At 34.0% G+C, this 19,852-nt stretch overlaps 2 protein-coding genes across 2 annotated transcripts; both read left to right on the forward strand.

Moving 5' to 3' along the window:
- The first annotated feature begins 2,254 nt into the window (after positions 1-2,254).
- LOC130625070 (histidine ammonia-lyase-like) lies at positions 2,255-13,349 on the forward strand. Its single transcript, XM_057440150.1, has 18 exons — positions 2,255-2,274; positions 2,424-2,451; positions 3,070-3,144; positions 3,696-3,768; positions 3,863-3,929; positions 4,340-4,377; positions 4,589-4,667; positions 4,963-5,009; positions 5,671-5,810; positions 6,081-6,128; positions 6,612-6,663; positions 6,964-7,059; positions 7,183-7,298; positions 7,450-7,742; positions 7,854-8,094; positions 8,516-8,847; positions 8,979-9,048; positions 10,482-13,349. The coding sequence occupies exons 1-18, from the start codon at positions 2,255-2,257 to the stop codon at positions 10,611-10,613; spliced, it is 1,947 nt and encodes a 648-aa protein (XP_057296133.1). The 3' UTR covers positions 10,614-13,349.
- A 1,651-nt stretch (positions 13,350-15,000) lies between these two features.
- Positions 15,001-19,439, forward strand: LOC130625634 (uncharacterized). Its single transcript, XM_057440733.1, has 3 exons — positions 15,001-16,112; positions 17,973-18,356; positions 18,497-19,439. The coding sequence occupies exons 1-3, from the start codon at positions 15,266-15,268 to the stop codon at positions 18,715-18,717; spliced, it is 1,452 nt and encodes a 483-aa protein (XP_057296716.1). The 5' UTR covers positions 15,001-15,265; the 3' UTR covers positions 18,718-19,439.
- Positions 19,440-19,852: the final 413 nt, after the last annotated feature.

Genomic DNA, 19,852 nt, shown 5'->3' on the forward strand with positions numbered 1-19,852 from the left:
GAAAAAGCTCATCTATATTATTAACATGTAATTTTACTTTGCCTATGTCAAAAAATGAAGGTTACAGCATATTTTAACGGACATAATATTCATTCCTTGTGGTAAAAGAAGCAATACAATTGCATAGCTAATTGAAGATATTGTAAAGAGGGTCCAATCACTTGGAGATGAAATGACTCAACAGAATGCTAAAGAATTACAAGCAAGACTTTATCCAGCTGGAGGACTTCTCATGAAGAGTGATAAAATTAAAAATGTGTTAGATGACAATGATCATGTTTTTATTGGCAAAAAGTGTTTATTCATAAATCTAACAATTACTTAGACATTACAAAAATTGTTTTCTATCTTTTAATTGTTAACTCGTAGGTAAATCCTCAGGTTCTCAAATGTCGTACCTACTTATAGTAGCATTACGGTACCGTTTTGTGAATACGACGGGTGGAGCACTTGTTACACTGCGCTTCTTCATCTGGGTTATCGTCTGGGTTATCTAGATTAACCATGTTGCACGTTCAGTGAACCTATTACCGCAATCCTTTCTTTTCAAGCATACAGTTTTTTTTACTTCGTAATATAACATTGACTTTTTTTTGCAATATTGGTCAAAATACAAGACAACTAATTTCGATATTCGCTACCACAAGTAATTGCGTGCGTTATTTCTATATTAGATTCACACATCTTAAGCTCTTTGGATTAAATCCAAATTCTTAAAATGTGCTAAATGTTGCTATTTTCGACGATTTTCGAGGCTTTCGTGGATTATTCCGCTAAAGGGGCGTGCTAGAGAATGTGACTACCAGCTTTTCAACGCCGTCCGCCAGGCTTTACGTGTGTGCAAAAGTAGCGATTTTGCATCTTCCGGCTGCAGTGCATTGACTGTTTCACAGTTTTGTCCATATTTGAAAAACTAGAAAAAACTGCCTTTGTCTTATTAACGCCTGATTAACTTGAAAATCATCTTTAACACCCAATATACTTGTTCGCAGAAAGTTAAAAAAGCAGTGGATTTTTATCCCTTCAAAATATATACTCCCTCGTCATCTAATATTGTACCCGACATCCTACCTTTCATACATTCAGTCGTGGCAAATTCAAATCTTTTTTTTTCAAATACAACTTTCGCTAGCGTTAAGATATTCTTATTTCCATTCAGGCTAATTCCTGTGAAAAAAAGGTGATTTCGTGTGAAAACATATTATGTTTTCTATTTAAATATAATATCATACTATAACTCTTTGAAAACATCATAAGACTTTGTTGACATATATTTTCCATCTGTGTTTCAGGCTCTTCAAATGCGATTGAGGATCCAAATGTTTCAGAACCAATGTATCCTTTTTTTAAATCTAAACACTTTAGACTGTTTTATCAGGAATTTTGTTGGTTCCATTAAGCTCTTTTTTTATAAAAATAGTGTGTTTTTTTTAGGCCTGAATATTCTTAAATTTTTGTTAAAAATCATCCTAATATATTTTTAGCATACTCTTAACGTTAAGATTAAAAGATTTGCGAATGCAAGCTGGTGTAAAAACCATTTCTAAAGTGCTGTTGTTTAAGCAGCCTAACTCAACTGACAGACAGAAAACTAGGTTTTTTGGGGAAATATACTGCGAATAAAACCTAAAAAAACATTTCACAACAATAGGATACAATTATTGAAGATATTATTTCGGTTTGTCTGTTCAGTATTCATATTACTGTGAAAAGTTTATCATTTCTTGAACATGATAGTTTAGTAGGCGACGTTTCGGGAGATCCTTCTCCCATCATCGGGCAAAGTAAAATGATGTTGAGCATGTATTTATATAATTGCAGAGGATCGAAATACATAAAAATTAACCAATCAGAAATGAGCTGATAATTACAGTTAATTATGGTAATTAAAATTTTCGGACCTAGATGTAGGTAACTACTTCTTCTGTACGGCTGGTAACCAAATCTCAGGGAGTTGATACGAGATGCCGTTTATGTGTTTGTTACGTTCTACACTGTTGATGGTTTCTTTAACCTTCCTGGCCGTTGTTCCAGATTCTCTGTCAATGATTTTCTTTTTATCCCAATTAAACTGATGACTTTTGCTCCAGCTGTGGTCTGCAATTAAACTATCATGTTCAAGAAATGATAAACTTTCCACAGTAATAGGATACAAGTTTTTAAGTTGCTGTTTGCTTGTATTCCCTTTAAAATACTCAAAATGTTAATATATCATTCACTTTTTTTTTTGTTTCGTTGGTTACATTCTCACAACATGACCACACCAGAAAGATGGCACATATTTCGTACAAGCTTACTATTCTAAAGCGTGCGTGCGTGCCATGGGAATCTAAATTTTTGAGAAGAAATTAATTCACAAAGAGTTTATACTTTTTATTTTAAATGCTTTTTGTTTTGTTTTCTTTGATATTTTCTTCATAAAGTCAGAAACATCCCCATGAATCTTTACAGGTACTGGAATTTTCTATATTTCTATTTTCAACGGTATTTATATTAACCTCAAGCGTTTCTTCGCCTAAACCATAATAAAATTATATTTTACCATTTTACTATAAACTTTTACTCTCCAACTGTTTCTTATTATAGAATGCTAATCTATCTTAACCTTGTCCCCAGGGCTCTTTTACGCTTTGATATTCCGACTGCCCCGTAATAGTCAGAATGTTATGGGCGTAAAAGGGACCTTGGGGCGAAGTTGTATCTATCTTGCATTATTTAACATCGATTTTTCACGTATCCTAATGGTATTAAATTTTGCGGATTTTACGCAAATTCGCAAAATTATATACCCGCAAAATATTCTTCAAGATATTATTCGCAAAAATTAATAATCGCGAAAAAAGTGTCAATCATTAGATACATTTTTACCTCAGAGTGAAAAAGACCAATTTTACTCTGAAAGTGGAAGGCTAATATCCTAAAGGACAATAAAAATGTAATTCCATTAATTTTTTATTTTGAAAATGCTTTCTTGAAATAATATTTAGTCAAATGTTTTAAACACAATCATTTGTGAAAATTAAGAACTGATGAACTAAGAACTGAGTAGCTACTTTCTTTCTTATATAGACACTGGAGTTGAATGGACATGATTTAACAACAAACGATCTTGTAAAGTGCAGCAAAGGATTATGCAAGATAAAGGTAAGTCTATAGTTCTTGATATCATACACTGATGGGTACCAAGTCAGATTCTACATGTGTCCTTAAATGTTCCAAAAACTCTGACAAGCGTTTTTACACTACTATTTAAAATCAATTTAATTAGAACAATGAGGTTTAGAATGGCTAAAAAAACTATCAAAGTATGATAGCCGAAGATTTTCTTTTTTCCTGCAGAAGAAACATTAAAATAGAAATATTAATTTGAATTTGTATTGAAATATCTCCAAAATTATTGTATGTTCTATTATACGTTTCATAACTGATTTCCTGGTCCTTTCAAAAAAAATAGCGTTGCAGTTTCATCCCCAAAACTGTTTGTCTGAAAGAGCTCTGGGGACGAAAATGTTAGCGTTGCGATATGGTTGAAACTGGTAAATGTTTGAAAACTGGCAAAAGTTTATTCCCGCGAAATTTCCCAATTAAAGATTTAGCTGCTATAATTATGTGTAAAATTTTGTAGAAAAAAAATTTCTTTCCTTAAGATAAAATTATCCCCTTTTCCTTTAGCTTTACTTTTAACTTTCTCATAGCTTTCTGAACAGGCGAAGAAAAATGTGGAGAAATCAAGAGATTTTCTGGAGCAGATTATAAAAAGCAACAAGGGTGATCAATCTTACATTATGTGTAACATTATCATTTAACATCTCTCTTTATATTTTTATTATATATTTATATATTATTTTACTTTATATTTTAGTTGTTTATGCTGTGAACACGGGGTGTGGTAACTTTGCACGTGTGAGGATTGACAATGATAAATTAAAGTAAGTTCGCAAAATGCAAAAAAAAATCTAAATCCTTCAAAATGTTTATTAATGCAACAAAGCTACTCAAAGAAGTAGAATTCTGCATTTCGAAACTTATTTCGTGTAATTTTACGTAAGTGGCCTCCTGTTTTATTAATATCTACAGCAATAATTCACTGTCTGTCAGTATCCGAGCAATTTTGTAGTTGTGGTACGGACACACAAAATAGCAAATGCGATATACAAAGAACGGGAAAACCCAGATGGTTTTATTCACGGGCTACCGACTAGTCGTTATTATAACGATCGTCTGCGTGCTTGATTGTGAACGAAAACGGTACCCGTGAGTAGCAAGGCGAATTTCCGATGAGTTTTTACGGGTTAACAACAAAATGTAAATACTTACTTTCAGCTACTTTATGTCTTAGGCAACTTCAACAGAATATAATCCTCTCTCACGCCGTATGTAAGTCCATCAGGTTATAACTATCCAGCAACAGTCAACATTGTTTTGTCTTTCCTGAAAGTTTGCCGCAAAACTTTTTTGAAAAAATCTCCCATTATCCTTTAAATTTTCCTTTAGTTAAATATTCTTTTCTTCTATCTTTGTAGTTATGTTTTTGTCGGCCATTGTAGACATCATATTCACTAAAATGTTATACTTTTGCCGTCTGCAGGTGTTGGTCAATCTCTTTCGATCGAAAGAACACGAAGTCTGCTTGCATTACGTATCAATGTTTTAGCCAAAGGATTCAGGTTGAACTTTTGTTGTTCTTGCTTTTGATTTCTTGGTTCTTTTCTTATGTTTTTGCACGCTTCGGATATATACCTTTATAACAATATTTTATTAAGTTTTATTAAGACAACTGATTATATAACATCAGTTTAGAAAACAATATCTTCAAGAGTTACAATCGTTAAGACAATCTTAGATCGCACTTAGAGAGTACTGTCCAGTGTTTCTTGGAGTAGGCGATCAAATTGAAACGCTAAACCTTGATTCGCCCTTAAAAATATTACAATAAAATGCATTGCGAAACTTTACCTTTAGTGGAATTTCGCTTGACAATTTGCAAAGAATATTTGCAATCTTGAATTGTAAGTAAAATTGGTCTTATCTTTAATACAGATGTTTTAAATTTGCTATCAATTTCCTGGGAAAATTTAACCACTTAACGTTAACAATTACTAGGCCAATAACCTAATATTTTCATTTGGTGTACCAGCCACGCATTTCTTTTGTGCTAAAAACACGTTTTACCCATGCAATATATTTCGTGAAAAAAATCGCTAATTTTGTTGTCACGATTCAAAAGAACTTCGAAACTCCAAAAGTCTAAAATCTCCCTTAAAAGTAGACTTTTCAACAAATCTTGGAGCAGTATTATAAAAGTTAAATTAAAAAAAGTGATTTTTGTGACAGAATCCTCTCTCTTTCTCTCTTCCCCATTCCTCCCCTCTCCTCTCCCCTATAAATACAATAAAATGTTTCCAATTTCAACCTCTTTGTTACATTTTTTTATTTTTAAAAATACATAAATACATGGGTACTCCAAAAAACATGAAAGTATCCTCAAATCTCACAAATTTTTTTGTCAAAAATACTGTCATCTTTTTTCAAGGTTGGAAATTCTCATCAAAGGTCCTCAGATGTTCCCAACTTTGACACTGTGAAAGCCCTGCAATAGGGATAGAAGCGTTAAAGAAGACACTGCCCTTACCTCATAGCAATAATAATTTCTATTCATTTACAATTTAGCTGGATGTGTTCCACTTGTTCCGGAGAAGGGTACAGTAGGAGCTAGTGGAGATCTTGCTCCTCTTTCACATCTTGCATTGGGCTTGATGGGAGAAGGCCAAATGTGGGGACCAAAAACTGGTTGGACGGACGCTTTAACGGTTTGTAGATTCTTCGACATGTCATTTTCTTTGTTATATTTTGCTGCAGAAATTTAATTCCTAAAAATTCACTAAAAACATGACGCGTTATGGCTGCTGATGGGGAGGACCATGGAGTCAGTAGAAGTGAATAACCTGCAGCCCTGAGCATATTCTCCGTGAAATAAGCTTTCTTTTTCCCCAAGACAAAATCGCTTTTTTAAAAATTTTTTAATGCAAATTAATTATTCTCTTGTCTTCGTGTCAGTGTAAGTAACTTCACCTTTGTAGGTTTTGTCAATGCATGGTTTAAGTCCGATCATCTTAGGTGCGAAAGAGGTGAGTTGATATTAGCTGCATATATCTTCATGATACAGCATTATGTATTTTTAAAAACAATGCATGGAGCTATTGGTACATAATCTTTCTACCCAACATGATACACTCTAACTTCCCATGTTGTGTCGAGTCCGTAAGTAAAGTCTTGTCAAGTCTTTGATCCGAATCAAACATTAAATGGTAATGATTCAACATACTTTATTATTATTACGTTTACTGTTCTAAGCTTACAATGGAAGTTCTAAGATTCCCGATGAGTGAAAATAATCTTTGTTACGCGTTTTCAGTCAGTCGAAAAAACGGCAGCTAAAATTATTTTCGCTAGCGTGCACACTATTGTAACTTTTATAATAATAACACCAAAATTATAAACACCTTTGCTAAAAGTCTTGGTTGTCCCCTTTAAAACCACCCCTGGTTTATATAATTTATTTTTAAAATGTTTAATCCATCTCTAAGGATTTGATTTATTTTCTATCTTAGGGTGCTGCATGCATAAATGGTACTCAATTTATAACAGCTCTTGGCAGTGAAGGTATTGTAAATGATGTCTTCATTAATACATGCCAAAGAATAAAAATAGGTACCCGTACCAAGCCATCCAGCGGCCGGTCTTTTCATTATCACCAAGTAACCATAAAGGCACAATGAGGTGGTGTCATAAATGTCTAATTAAGCGATTTTCAGGATTTCCTTCCGGACTCTCATGATAACAGTAGCAATAGGTATGAAAGAGGCCATCATGGGTACATAATTAATCAATAAGCAATTTTTTGAGATATTTTGGTTAAAATCTTTAAAGTTTAAAGAGAATAATTGTTACCATTCTTAATAGCGTTGGAGCGCGCATCTGCGATTTGCAGACAGGCAGACGTGGTTGCAGCGTTATCATTGGAGGTTTTAAAGGGGACAACCAAGGCTTTTATCAAAGGTATTTATCATTTCGGGTGTCATAATAATAAAAGTTACAATAGTCTGCACGCTAGCAGATCTAATTTTACCTGCGAATCTTTCGTTAGCAATATCAACTGTTTTCACGTTTTCATTTTTAAAGAGATTCACGATGTTCGTCCACACAAAGGACAAAAATTGGTGGCTGCAAGGTTACGTTCATTGTTGCATTCAGATGTTTACAAATCAGAAGTTGCAGGTTTGTCTTATAAAAATAAAGTTACACTTTATATAAAAAGCGGTCTATTTTTTAGATAGTGCACTATGGTGGCGTAAACATTTTTGAAAAGAATCCCAATTAAAAAATAATACAGTTTTATAACAATTTAGTAAGCAATTCAGAAGTTATTAACATTTGAATATGCCACAGGCACCAAATGCCCACTTCCGCCACCCACCCATACCAAAAGGGTCAACATCGGATAAAATCAAACGTCATATGGAATTATTTGCTAGCTTGGGAAAATTTTTCACGTTTTCTATGTGGGCGGCAAAAAGACACCCAGAGAATCAGCGGGATAATATTTTTGTCACTATAGATAACTTCCGTCGCTTTCATTCGACATTTTTCTTTTCCCATAGCTTAGACCCCTTGTGTGATCGCAAAAGCGGACGTGTGGGGGTTTCTCTTCTCAGGAGCCACTTTATCTTTTATAAAATAAAGTATATAATAAGATTAAGCTACTGCTCAAATTAAAACTACACTTTTTATAATTAATTAACCTAGACTTGGGTTATCCAACTTTAACAATAACGTATATACCTATACGTAAGCTCTATTTTTACAATGTCTGATGGCAATTTCCATGGTGAATATCCAGCTAAAGCATTAGATTATCTCGCCATTGGAGTTCATGAACTATCAAATATGAGCGAAAGAAGAATCGAACGTTTAATTAATCCTGCATACAGTGAACTACCTGTTGTTGCTGTTTTTGTTAATACTGCCATCTGCTTGAAATTTATTTACTTTATTTCTGGACCGAATTTTGAAATTCTGTTAAAGTTTCTCATAGTAAAATAAATTATATTGAACATTTGTCCAGTTTTTACAAAATTCGCAATAAAAATGCTAAAAATCGCCTAAAAATCCGATTTTTTTCCGATTCTTGGGTAAAACCCGAAAGATCGGATAATCAGATTGAGCAGGTGTTCAAATTTACAGAATGCTTCCCTTTCACGAAATGAAGTTGTCTTGTGAGATTTAGATTCTATGAATTATCCTAACGAAATTATTATTTTTTCAATTATAAAGATTTCATAGAAATTTTAGGAGTAGTTTCGAGTAATTACCAATATCTATGGCCCTGAGAAATCTTTAATCTCCCAGAGTCATAGATATTAGCATGCACGTGTTAAACAGACAAACATAAAAACTCAGTAAGTATGATAGCCATGCTGATTAGAAAAATGGAGTTATTTAAAACACCCGATAGCCCCGTCTCCCCAGCCCGAAAAGGGTTGATGCTGGTTCTTCATTGCAGCTCCTAATTTTCAGTATCCGCGCATGCGCGTTATATTGTTTACTGGATTTTATTTATCGTTTTGAAAAAACACAGCATCTTATTATTAATGAGCGTCTGAAAATTGGGAGCTGGAATTTTAGGATAAAATTTTCACTTTTCTTTCTACTTTTCTTTCTTTCTTTATGCAAACTCAGTACTGGCTATAGAACTTTGGCAGCTTGCCAGGGATTGAAATTTTTTTGCCCTCTGAAAACAACAGACCCGTTAGAAGCTGTTCACCAATTGGTGCGTTCGGTGGTAAAGTAAGAACTATTGTTTTTTTATGATGAATTTCAACTATTCTGAACGTTTTTTTTTAAAAAAGAAATAATTTAAACAGGTTGTCCATTCTTTTTTTAACTACATTGATCAATATTTTCATTAACTTGTTTAGGCCATATAATTATGATCGATACATGAAACCTGACATCGAGGCAGCTGTCAAACTACTTCAAGAACAAAAAGTAAGATTTTTTCCTCAAGCTATTCTTGGAACACAGAGCTGTGAAAAAAACTATTTTGAAATCTCCCTTTGTTTACAAAACCTTTTATTCGTACAGATTGCTCATGCTTCATATAGGCAAAAAGTGAAGAGATTTTCATGCGGGTTTGGTATATCTTAAGGAGCGAAGTTTTGATGGAAACAAATTAGCGGTATTGATAAAAGTTTGCTAAATAAAATTCCCGCAACAACTTTTTAGCATCCTGCAAATAATATTAACTTCAAAATTAAATAAATAATTAAATAATTAACTTTTTTTCGCGTTTCTTACTGTTCGTTAGCCTAGTTAACTAAGCTTTCTTCTTCGAGTTGATAAAATGAGTTTTTCTCAAGCAAAAGCTTAGACGCGAACGAATGACTCAGCGTAAACCCCGAGTTTAAATATAGCAATTTGACTAATCGTTTCGAAGGCCATTTTAATTTATCTGTGAGTTGTTTACCAAGCTTGGCCACATCTTACTATGGTAAAAACTTTAATAGTTTACTAATGTTTGTTAGGGTGAGTGAAACCACTCGCTGGAATATTCGGATGGAGAGGGCTTTCCCCGACATGGACCACGTGAGCAAAGAACAATAGAATTAGCCAATAAAAAAGCGCGGCCAGATTTTAGCCGCCGAAAAATCGTTTGAGACCCAGCGTAATTTTTCTCACCTTAACTACTCCGATTTCCCGGTGGTAAGAAAAATTACGCTGGGTCTCCTGGCTAACTATTCGTAAATTACAACAACGAGTGACTCTTTATTTTTTTTAAAAGATTATAAATTGTAAAAAAATTGCCGGAATTAAATTGTGTTTTTTCTTTAAAATTTTTTCGTCGGCAAAATCCAATGTCTATTTCTTGTTATTCCTTAAAGTAAATTCCGCCAAATTTTTCCACCGCGAAAATTTCTTACTGCGAAATTATCTTCCGTTAAAGTAATAAAATTTAAAGAACCGAGGCCGCCATTTTTTAGGCACGTAAAACCATAAAAATTGTTACTATCCAGTATTTTTGATAGTGGTCAAACTTACCTGAAATGGAACATGTCACCATCATAATCACAGTGCACAATGCACGCTAGATTACTACAAAAATATGTTAAAAGAAATATTGAACAATTAATAAATCAATGCCAAAATGAACAGCATTTTACGCTTTAAGTAATCCTGAAATGTACGACCTCTCTCCAATAAAAAGCGTTTGCCCAGGTACCTTATTTGTACAAATTTTGACGCAGATCATTCTCCTCCCTAGAGCTCTCTGAGGTTTATCTCAAAAAGCTCTGGGGTTGAGAATGGATGTAGATTTAAATTGGTGACTAGACGAAATGATTTTTTCAGTGTTTTTAATGCCAAAAAAAATAATTATTGACGTGTTATTAGAACAGGTATTTACTTAAAGAAAATTCTTTTAGGTGTGGGATACTGTGCAACCTTACATGAATCATTACGAAAAGATGTGTAAGAAACTAGCTCATGAATTATGTGACTCCTCGGGACCACCAACTGGGTACAATTGTCCACTTTTACCGTTCAGCATCAAATGAAGACGTATAATCGTCAGTAAAAAGAAGAGAAAGGCTGTTGAGGAGTAATTTTTGGCCTTTTGTTGCATTGAGTATTAAGGAGACCTTGTTATCTCCGAAACTTATTTCGTTAATTTTAATTGGTAACTCCAATTCGATCATATTTTTTTTCATTTCTAATTTATAATCAACAGTCCACATTAGTCAAAATCTTTTCTTGTTAAATTCGCAAAAAAAAAAAAAATAATAAAAAAATTTGGAAACTGTGAAATGTCTAAAAAAAGTGTATTTTAAGTGCCGGTTGCAGTTATAGTCACTGATTGAGAATTTTATATGAATAAAATTTTTTTTTAGCTAACTAACATTTCTATCCTCGTCCCCAAGGTCTGACTTGTTAGAGAGAACGGAAAAATATTCTGAGACCTGTAATATTATTGCAGGGCTCTTCTACGCCTATGAAATTCTGACAGGATTTTAAGATATAATTGACGTGGAAAGCTTTGTGGACGAGGTTAGATTGTGACCTTCTTTAGGCATGTAAAGTGATTTGTAAATCTCTATTCCCGCGGTCAATTTCACAAATGTTACAACTGTTGTGTTATGAAACGTTGCGCATCTAGCAAGAAGGTACCAGGGAATGAGGGTGATATTTAGAGCCTGAATTTTTGTATTAAATTTTCTGTAAAACGAAATTTTACTTGTTTGTTCATACATTATTTTTTTATTATTATTATGGAAATTGTTTACTCAGGATAGCCATCAGTTCCTATTGGTACCGCTATCAACGAAAATCTTGCGAAGGGGGTCCTAGTGCATTTGAAACTCCTATATGAACTACGAGAGTCGTGCTATCACAGCTGAACGCTAAGCAGAAAAGATAAATTCCGCTTTTATAGTCTCTGGCATGAATCGGCCGGGGTTTGAACCCAAGACATCCCTAACGATGTTCCATTAGTCTAGATACCACAAATTTGCGGCCTTCAAGCACTGTGCTGTCTCCGACACTCTCTTTCTTTTAAGTCAATTTTTTAAAATCCTTACTTAGCGACAGTGGAACTAATAAATTACCTAAAATTACCTTTTAACAGCGGTAATAATTTCTCCACAACTTGCCATAAAAAAATTACATGACTTTTCGTAAAATTAAACTAGCATCATCAGAAATTAATTTCACAAACAGCTGTTTAACTGACCAAGATAAATTACAGCTGGAACCTTTTGTCACAGTATTTTTTCTCTCTCTATCCCCTTGAAAACGCTTGTAAAGAAAGACAACCTCCATAAGGTTTTTTGAAAAGGAAAAGAGAAACCCTGGTGATGTTTAATCTCCGCATTAAGAACGTTGTATAAATACAGAGATTTTCTATTAAAACCCCCACAAAAAACCGGTTTATCGGAACCGAAGTATTAAAATCGGAAGTCAGAAATAAAACAAACAACAAGCAATTAAATAGCTCACGCACAGAACTTTATTGATCTTCTCATCATGAAATTGTCTCTATAATAATAGCCGTCGTCTGTCTGTCTCTGCGCGGACCCCCCGCTGAGTTAGAAAATCGTGCTACGGAAACACGAATATCAAATGCGATATATTCTTATCCCCTTTGTTGCCACGGGTAAATTTAAAGGACGGGCGACCCCGTGGATTTTTCCACGGGCAACGACTAGTATTTGTTAATTTCTTTAAACAAGCGCGCGAATAATTAAAATATTACAACACGAAATTGACAACGACGCTAATAATAAAAATGTTTCACACCTACATGTTTATAAACCAACCTCGATTCAAGGGTCTGTAGCGTTTTATGATATAAGGATGTCATCCTCATATAAAAAAACGCTACAGGCTCTGAGATCGAGGTTGGTTTTTAACAAAATGTATGCATTATGGAAACAATACAAATTAATTACCCGTGACATTCGAGTAATAGAAATTTTAAATTTTGTGCATAAATATACGAAAGACAATAAAAATTTGTTTAATAAATGTGACATGCTATGAAATAGAAAATATATGCAGAAGTAACGATTGTGGTAAGAGTGTGGAATTAAAGTTTGCGAATTTGCCTCATATGCGCAATTTTAATTGCTCAATTTTTAAATCAAGAACGGACGTTTGCAATCTTTCATTTTACATTTTAACGTTTTTTAGTTTTCTTTGCAGTTTTTCCAGTAAATTTTACAATTCTAGAGTACTAAATAATTTCTCTCAAACCCGTGATTGATTTTTTCTGATACTGCTTTATAATTTAAAGAGCTAGTTAACAATAACACGAAACCTTACAAAAATAATAATAAAAGTCATAAAAATATATATTTTTTAGCTTATAGAAGAAATTCCAAAACATATAAAAATTCGCAAGAACTAACTTTCGCGATTAAAACCTTTTCATAATTTTTACGCAGTGCTTTACTTTCGTTATTTATGCCAAAAACCGCGAAATTCTTTTCACTTCTTCCCAGTAATAAGTGATCAAGATTAAATAACAACTCAATATGGTGATAATTGGTATTCTCGCCTCGTTGGCTTGGCAAAGCACGTATACAATAATACACCGCATCGTTGGCTTGGTAAGGCACGTTTAAAATTAAAGCATGTATACAATACACCGAATTCTCGCCTCGTTTCCTTGGCTACAATACAACACAAAACATAAACCGGCTATTTCAGTGTGATAAACACGCGTGAAAAACATAAATACAGCACAATATACAACAACTTCTGATTAACGTCACAACTATGATGAACGGCATGATAATCAGCAACTGGATGAAAAAACTTCTCTAGCCCATGGAGCCAAACGTAGGAGCTTCATAGTTTTTTTTTCCGAAGAAGAAAAGCCGTGAAGACGACCATTTGTCATGCCGTGCATCTTACAATATATATTTTTGCACTCTTTTTTCGTCATAAAATCGAAGTTTGGTGGTACATAAAAAATAAAAGATATGAAAAACATCAAACACTGTTAGGAAAAGTTTGCAATGCCAATACCAACTGACGATCGAGGAAAAACCCTTGCGAGAATTGCCTTAAATACTAACTCACTGCACATGTTCAGTCAGACCCGCAAAGCATTGCCGTACAGCATCCGTAAAGAAACTTCATTTCCAGCAATTTAAGATAGTGGAAACCTAGCGTTTCTTTTGCGAAACTTTCTTCCTTTAATGTATTTAAATCATTTGATACATCCAGCCTATTAATTTCTCCCTGCACTTTAGTTTAAAACAGCATATGTTTTGAAAACATGGATATTTTAGAAAACTTCCTTACAATTACATTTTTTGATCGTTATTGATTATCCTTTTTAAACTTTTTACAATTTAATTTTAATACATTTCCATCTCCAGCTGCTGCACTAGTTGCACTAAAGCACTAGTCAGCTTGTCAGACATGGTTTTTGAAGCCATGTTTAACAAGAAAGAAACTTTCTCACGGCTACCTTTTTTTCCACTCATGTTTCGTATCACATAGACTATATATATGTCACTAACCTACGCTGCAGGTTTGCTTAAATGTGTAAATTTGTATGACTTTAACCGCCGTAATAAACGCTACCGGTTACCAGAACTACAGACTATATTCGTCACAATAATCACGCTGCATGCAAATTATAATAGACACAACGTACAGACGTGGCCCTGCGGCACCCTGAGCCGTTCGTCCCCTAACTTATATTAGCTCCCGCTCAACGATGCACGTTGTTTACATAAAAGAACTTTCCGCGTTACTCTGTTCCTCTCGTTTGACATCGTCACATTATACATGTTGTTAAGAGTATTTGTCTATAAATAACAGTCCTTAACCAGTGCTCCACTGGGAAGACCAATTGCGGAGAAAATTATCGTCCAAGTTAATTGTTATATACATATGATAACATTCTAGGACTTGCAACCACCCGCTACATACCGTGTTTACTCGAAAAAGCGCTCCTTCTCCTACCAACTATTTCGAGAACCCAAAGTTATGAGCGCAGTGTGGGTCACTTCCACCCTCGTCCCCATGTATTTTTGTTATGAAAAAAGATGACGTCTTTCATATCAGAAAGTCAAAAAATCCTGAGGACGAGCTTGGGTCACTCCAGTGAAAAAAACAAGGCATTTAGACTTTTATTTATACCTGCACAATTAAAACAATTAAAAAGATTCGTTTTTTTTATAAATTTACATTTTTTCTCTTTTCTTTTTTGAGTAAAGTTGTTGGAATTGATTGCACTCCTCAATCACAACTGAAGTAGAATTTTAGCGATTAGGTATAAAATAGATGTGCACCAATTTGGTTAAAAATATCTTCCTGTGGTTTCGAGTTTTTAAAATTAACATGCTTGCTGAACCGTGAAACAAACTAAACAGAACATATTAAAAGAAGAAAAAGCTCAGTTTCTGTATGATTCTTAAAATATATATACGTTTAATTTTTCTTAAAGACTGCATTTCTTGTGTATGATTTTGTATAACTAATAACCTTGGTGTTTATGTTCCTCTGTTTGGATGTTTAGTTTGTAAAAATTTATGTTATTGATTTTAAACGAATGGACCAAATACCGTTAATATAACCGGCACCGAATCGAACAACGACAGCAACAAAAACAACAGAAGGCTTTCGTGAGTTTTAAAATCGAGGAAGTTGCAGTGTCGTTTCAAATTGAAGTGATTAATTCAAACAATCGGAAAACATGGGTTTAATCAAAAAAATGCAAGACAAAGTTCCATGTTTACTTTCACGTCGATTTTCCTTCATCACCATGACGTTGTTACTAGCGGCGTTTTTCTTTGTCGAAGTAGTCGTCGGGTATGTCACAAACTCCATGGCATTAATTGCCGACTCGTTTCATATGTTATCCGACGTCGCGTCATTAATTGTCGGATATTTAGCATTGAAATATTCTAACAGAGATGGTGATCGGGATACGTATACTTATGGGTATGCCCGGGCGGAAGTTTTAGGCGCCCTTGTGAACGCTGTTTTTTTAGTTGCACTCTGCTTTTCTATTCTTATCGAAGCCTTGAAAAGGTTAGTTATACTTGAGGAAATTGAAAACCCAATGTTAGTATTTTGTGTTGGTGCGGTTGGCCTTGTAGTCAATTTGTTCGGTATGTTTTTATTTCATCAAACTGGTCATGGTCACACGCACGGAGGAATGTCTCATGGTCATTCCCACGGCTCTGATGACAAAGATCATGGTCATTTGCACGAAGGAAACTCGCATAGCCACTCTCCCGGTAATGGAGGCAATTTGCATAGCCACTTGCATGGTAATGGAGCACACTCGCACAACCATTCTCACTCGCCGCATGGTTTTTCTCACTCAGTGGACCCGCAAAAAGCCAAGGAAAGTTCGTCTTTAGAAAGCATAGAAGAAGAGGAAACAACAAAAGACAAGGGTGATCCGAATATTGCAAAACAAACAAGCCAAGGATCACCTCATAAGGAAAACACCAGTCCGAGAGAGTCTAATCAAAATGCAACACCGCGTAATAAAATAGAAAAAGAACAAGAAAATTTCGACCATAGATCTAACGGTGGGTATTTTGTTCTACATGCGAAACTAAAACAATTAGGTTTGTTATTGGGTCTGATTGCTGAGGGAAAGCTATGTTGCAGTTAAAAATAAAACAAAAAATACTTTCCTTATCTCCAAAAAGTAATGATAATTCAATAAATTCAATAAAAACAAGTTTAAGAGAGTTGGAAACAAACTCGAGAGGTTAGAGTGATATATATATATATATATAAAAAATTTCATTGTGGACGATTTTACTAAAAAAAATAACAAAGAATGATTCAAAAAAGAAGTTTTAATAACCTTCGGGATGTGTGAAAAAAGTGGCTACGAGCCCCATGCCATGCATTCAAGGTTGATTGATTCAACGCTATATGAACCCCTAATCTCAAGGTGTTCTTAATTATTGCGTATGGCGTCAAGTTATTTGATTTCAAGTTTAAAACAATTGACATACCCATATATTTCGGTAGATAGAACATATAAACAATATTGTTCAAAAAAAATTTTTCAAATAATAAATATTTGCTAAAAATTAGTAAACTTTTTATAGAAGGAGAAGAATTTATTTAAAAAGATTAATTCCTGTGACTTTTTGAATTTCATTACAAGAAGCCCTGGGGGCTCTAAGAATTTCCGCTCGCTACCAAAATATTTAATGACAACCTGCTACGTGCCAAACATTCGGAGAGTTTTGGTGCACGAAGCTCTGAAGATAAAGCACACAAGTGACATATCATACAACAAACGCAAACAAAACGAAACGTGTCATAATAAACTCACATTTTAAAAGAAATTGCTAACAAAAAATACAGCCTAATAGTTGAAAGTCTTGTGATTAAAACGTTTATGGTTTTAAACGGCATTTAGTTGACAAAAAAATCAAACTTTTGTATCATCATCATTTTCAGCATACTTTATTTGTTAACTGTGCCAAATTTTGTCAAAAATGAAGTAGTTTTAGTTTTTGGACCAATTTTGGCCTAAAATGACATTTAGGTAACAAGAAATCAAAATTTTGATGTCACCATCATGTTTAGCATACTTTAATTGTTAACTGTGCCAAATTTTGTTGAAAAAAAAGTAGTTTTAATTATTGGACCAATTTTGGCCTAAAATGACATTTAGGTGACAAAAATCAAAATTATGATGTCACCATTATGTTTAGCATACTTTTTTGGTAACTGTGCCAAATTTTGTCGAAAACCAATTTTGGCCTGAAACGTCATTTAGATGACTTTCCAGTACTTGGGAGCTTGGGTACGAAGTTTAAATCTGTGACGTTGCATTTGACCATTTGGGACAGGGTTAGTTAGTTAGTCGGTTATACCAATACTATCCTCCTCTCAGAAGAACGTGAAATCCCAGGGTCGATTTTTTCGCAAAAAATGCTCCGAAAGAAAAAAACGACCATTTTAAAGAATTTCCTACGCCTTCGGGCGCTGAAATTCAATTAATAGTTGTGCTATCCTGTATGCTTCTGTTATGATTCCTACCAAAATGCGTGCGCATGTATAGAAATACTTCAAATTTAGCAAAATATTGTAAATTGGCAAGTCATGTACCTTATCGGTAAAAAAAAGTCGGCAAAAGAGTAATTAAATTTTGGCTAAGTGACTATTTGCCGACTTTTTTATTACCGACCAAACTTTTTTGCCGACAATTTTTTTCTGACCTAAATTTTTTTCGGCCTTGTTTTTAGTTCCTTGTTGCTAATGTTTATCAGTTTTCTGCAATTTTTTTTTATTAGTGACTATATATTTAAAAAGTGACTAAATTTAAGTGACTTTTAAGTGCTGACTTTTTATTTTTGCCGACTAATTTTTTTGCCGACTTTTTTTACCGGTAAGACATTATTCCTTATTAACTTTCATTTTAGATTCGTCAGTAAATTTAGAAGAATTAGAACGCAAGCGTATTCCGCAAGCAAAATCTGCGGGACATTTAAATATCCACGGTGTATATCTTCATATACTTGGAGACGCTTTGGGTAGCATTATTGTGATGATAAGTGCTTTAATTATAATGTTTGCGCATGGGCAATGGACACTCTATGTTGATCCTAGCATGTCAATTATCATGGTGGCTATAATTTTGAAAACATCCATACCACTACTGATGGAGACGTCGAAAATTTTGATGAATTCTGTACCCCATCACATTCAAATAAACCAAATGAGAGAAAAACTTTTAAAAGAATTACCACAGATTAAAAATGTTCACGAATTACATGTGTGGCAATTAGCTGGTGATAAGATAATAGGTAATAACAACTTTCATGACACGTTCACATGGAGTTTCTAAAAAGTTTTGACTCGTTTATTCAGCAGTTCTCTTTCTCTTTATTTGCAATCTGTCAAAATGTGTTTTTACAATTTTGATTTAAATATTTATTTTTTCTAGCCTCGGCTCACGTGAAATTTGAATCAGAAGAAGATTACGAAGACGTAGCGTTAAAAATAAAAGAATTTTTTCATAATGAAGGCATACATTCGACGACGATACAAATCGAATTCGAAAAAAATGACAACGTCGAACGGCGCGGGCCTTGTATGATTGTCTGTTCACTGGATAGCGCTTGTGATGATATGATGTGTTGCAAACCGGAACATATGAAGGAGTAGGGCTCCATTGTAGAGCCTTTTAGTAATATGAAATTTGCGGGGTACTATTCGTCACTAGAAAATATGAAGGAATGAAGTCCTCCGTTGCAGAGTGTTTTCGTACAATGAAGTTGAAAGATCGAAATCAAAATTTAAAAGGAGTGAAGTTCTCCTCCACAAAGTTAAACATTAAATATCCTATTGGAATTTTACTTCAAAGCACGTGTGATAATTTCAAATACGAACGTTCTACGGAATAAAGAAATTGTGCTGTACATGTTCGTTTAAATAACCTCGTTACCATGCCTTTTTTGCACCATAACGGGACTAACGGACTTAAGAACACGTTCGTTATGCAGATGTACAATAGACATTTATATGTAGGTGTTACGGCGAATTGGTTGAAACTTAGTGCAGATGTTTAACATTGTCCGGATTAATTTTGATCAGCCAGAGATATGAAAAGGCGTTTGTTGCAAGAACATTAGAAGCAAGAATTCGAACCAGGATTTTTTAGCGTGAAATGTACTTACAATAATGGAAGAATATATAGTAGTACATCTATATGTTTATAGTATATGTTTTGTGGGGTATACAGAAAAGTAAAATTTGTGGAAATATAATCAAACAAGAGACTATACATTTAGTGCGGCAAGTTTGATTATCTATATATATAATAAACGAAATAAAATCCTACTTAACCATGGATGTACTAACATAATAAAAATAGACGACGTATTTATCGCTTTGAGTTTTGCTTTCCCAGCTTCTAAGCTCTACGATTAATTCTTGATACTGTTTGCTTTTTAATTTGCCGGTCGCCGAGAAACGGCATGTGAAAAATAATATATCCAAATTAATACCTCCTTTTTCGCCAAAAAAAACCCCGGCTTAATGTTCCGTTATGTCAAATGCATCCATGAAATGTACATTTCACTCTTATTTTTATATGGAGTGTACCTGATTCAGGGCAGTTGGTCCGTATATTTGTGAAATTTATGATACACTGAAGAACTCGGAAATTGGTAGCCATTATTGGTACCCTGGAATAACATGTTCTGTTTTTGTAAGCTTTAATCACTTTTACTTCAGCAAGTTTACTGTGTCGCTAGAACTATCAAGAAGCGCAGCACTGTTGACACGCAAATTGTCCTGG

Source organism: Hydractinia symbiolongicarpus, chromosome 14 (genome assembly GCF_029227915.1).
Source record: "Hydractinia symbiolongicarpus strain clone_291-10 chromosome 14, HSymV2.1, whole genome shotgun sequence".
Taxonomy (NCBI): Eukaryota; Metazoa; Cnidaria; class Hydrozoa; order Anthoathecata; family Hydractiniidae; genus Hydractinia; species Hydractinia symbiolongicarpus.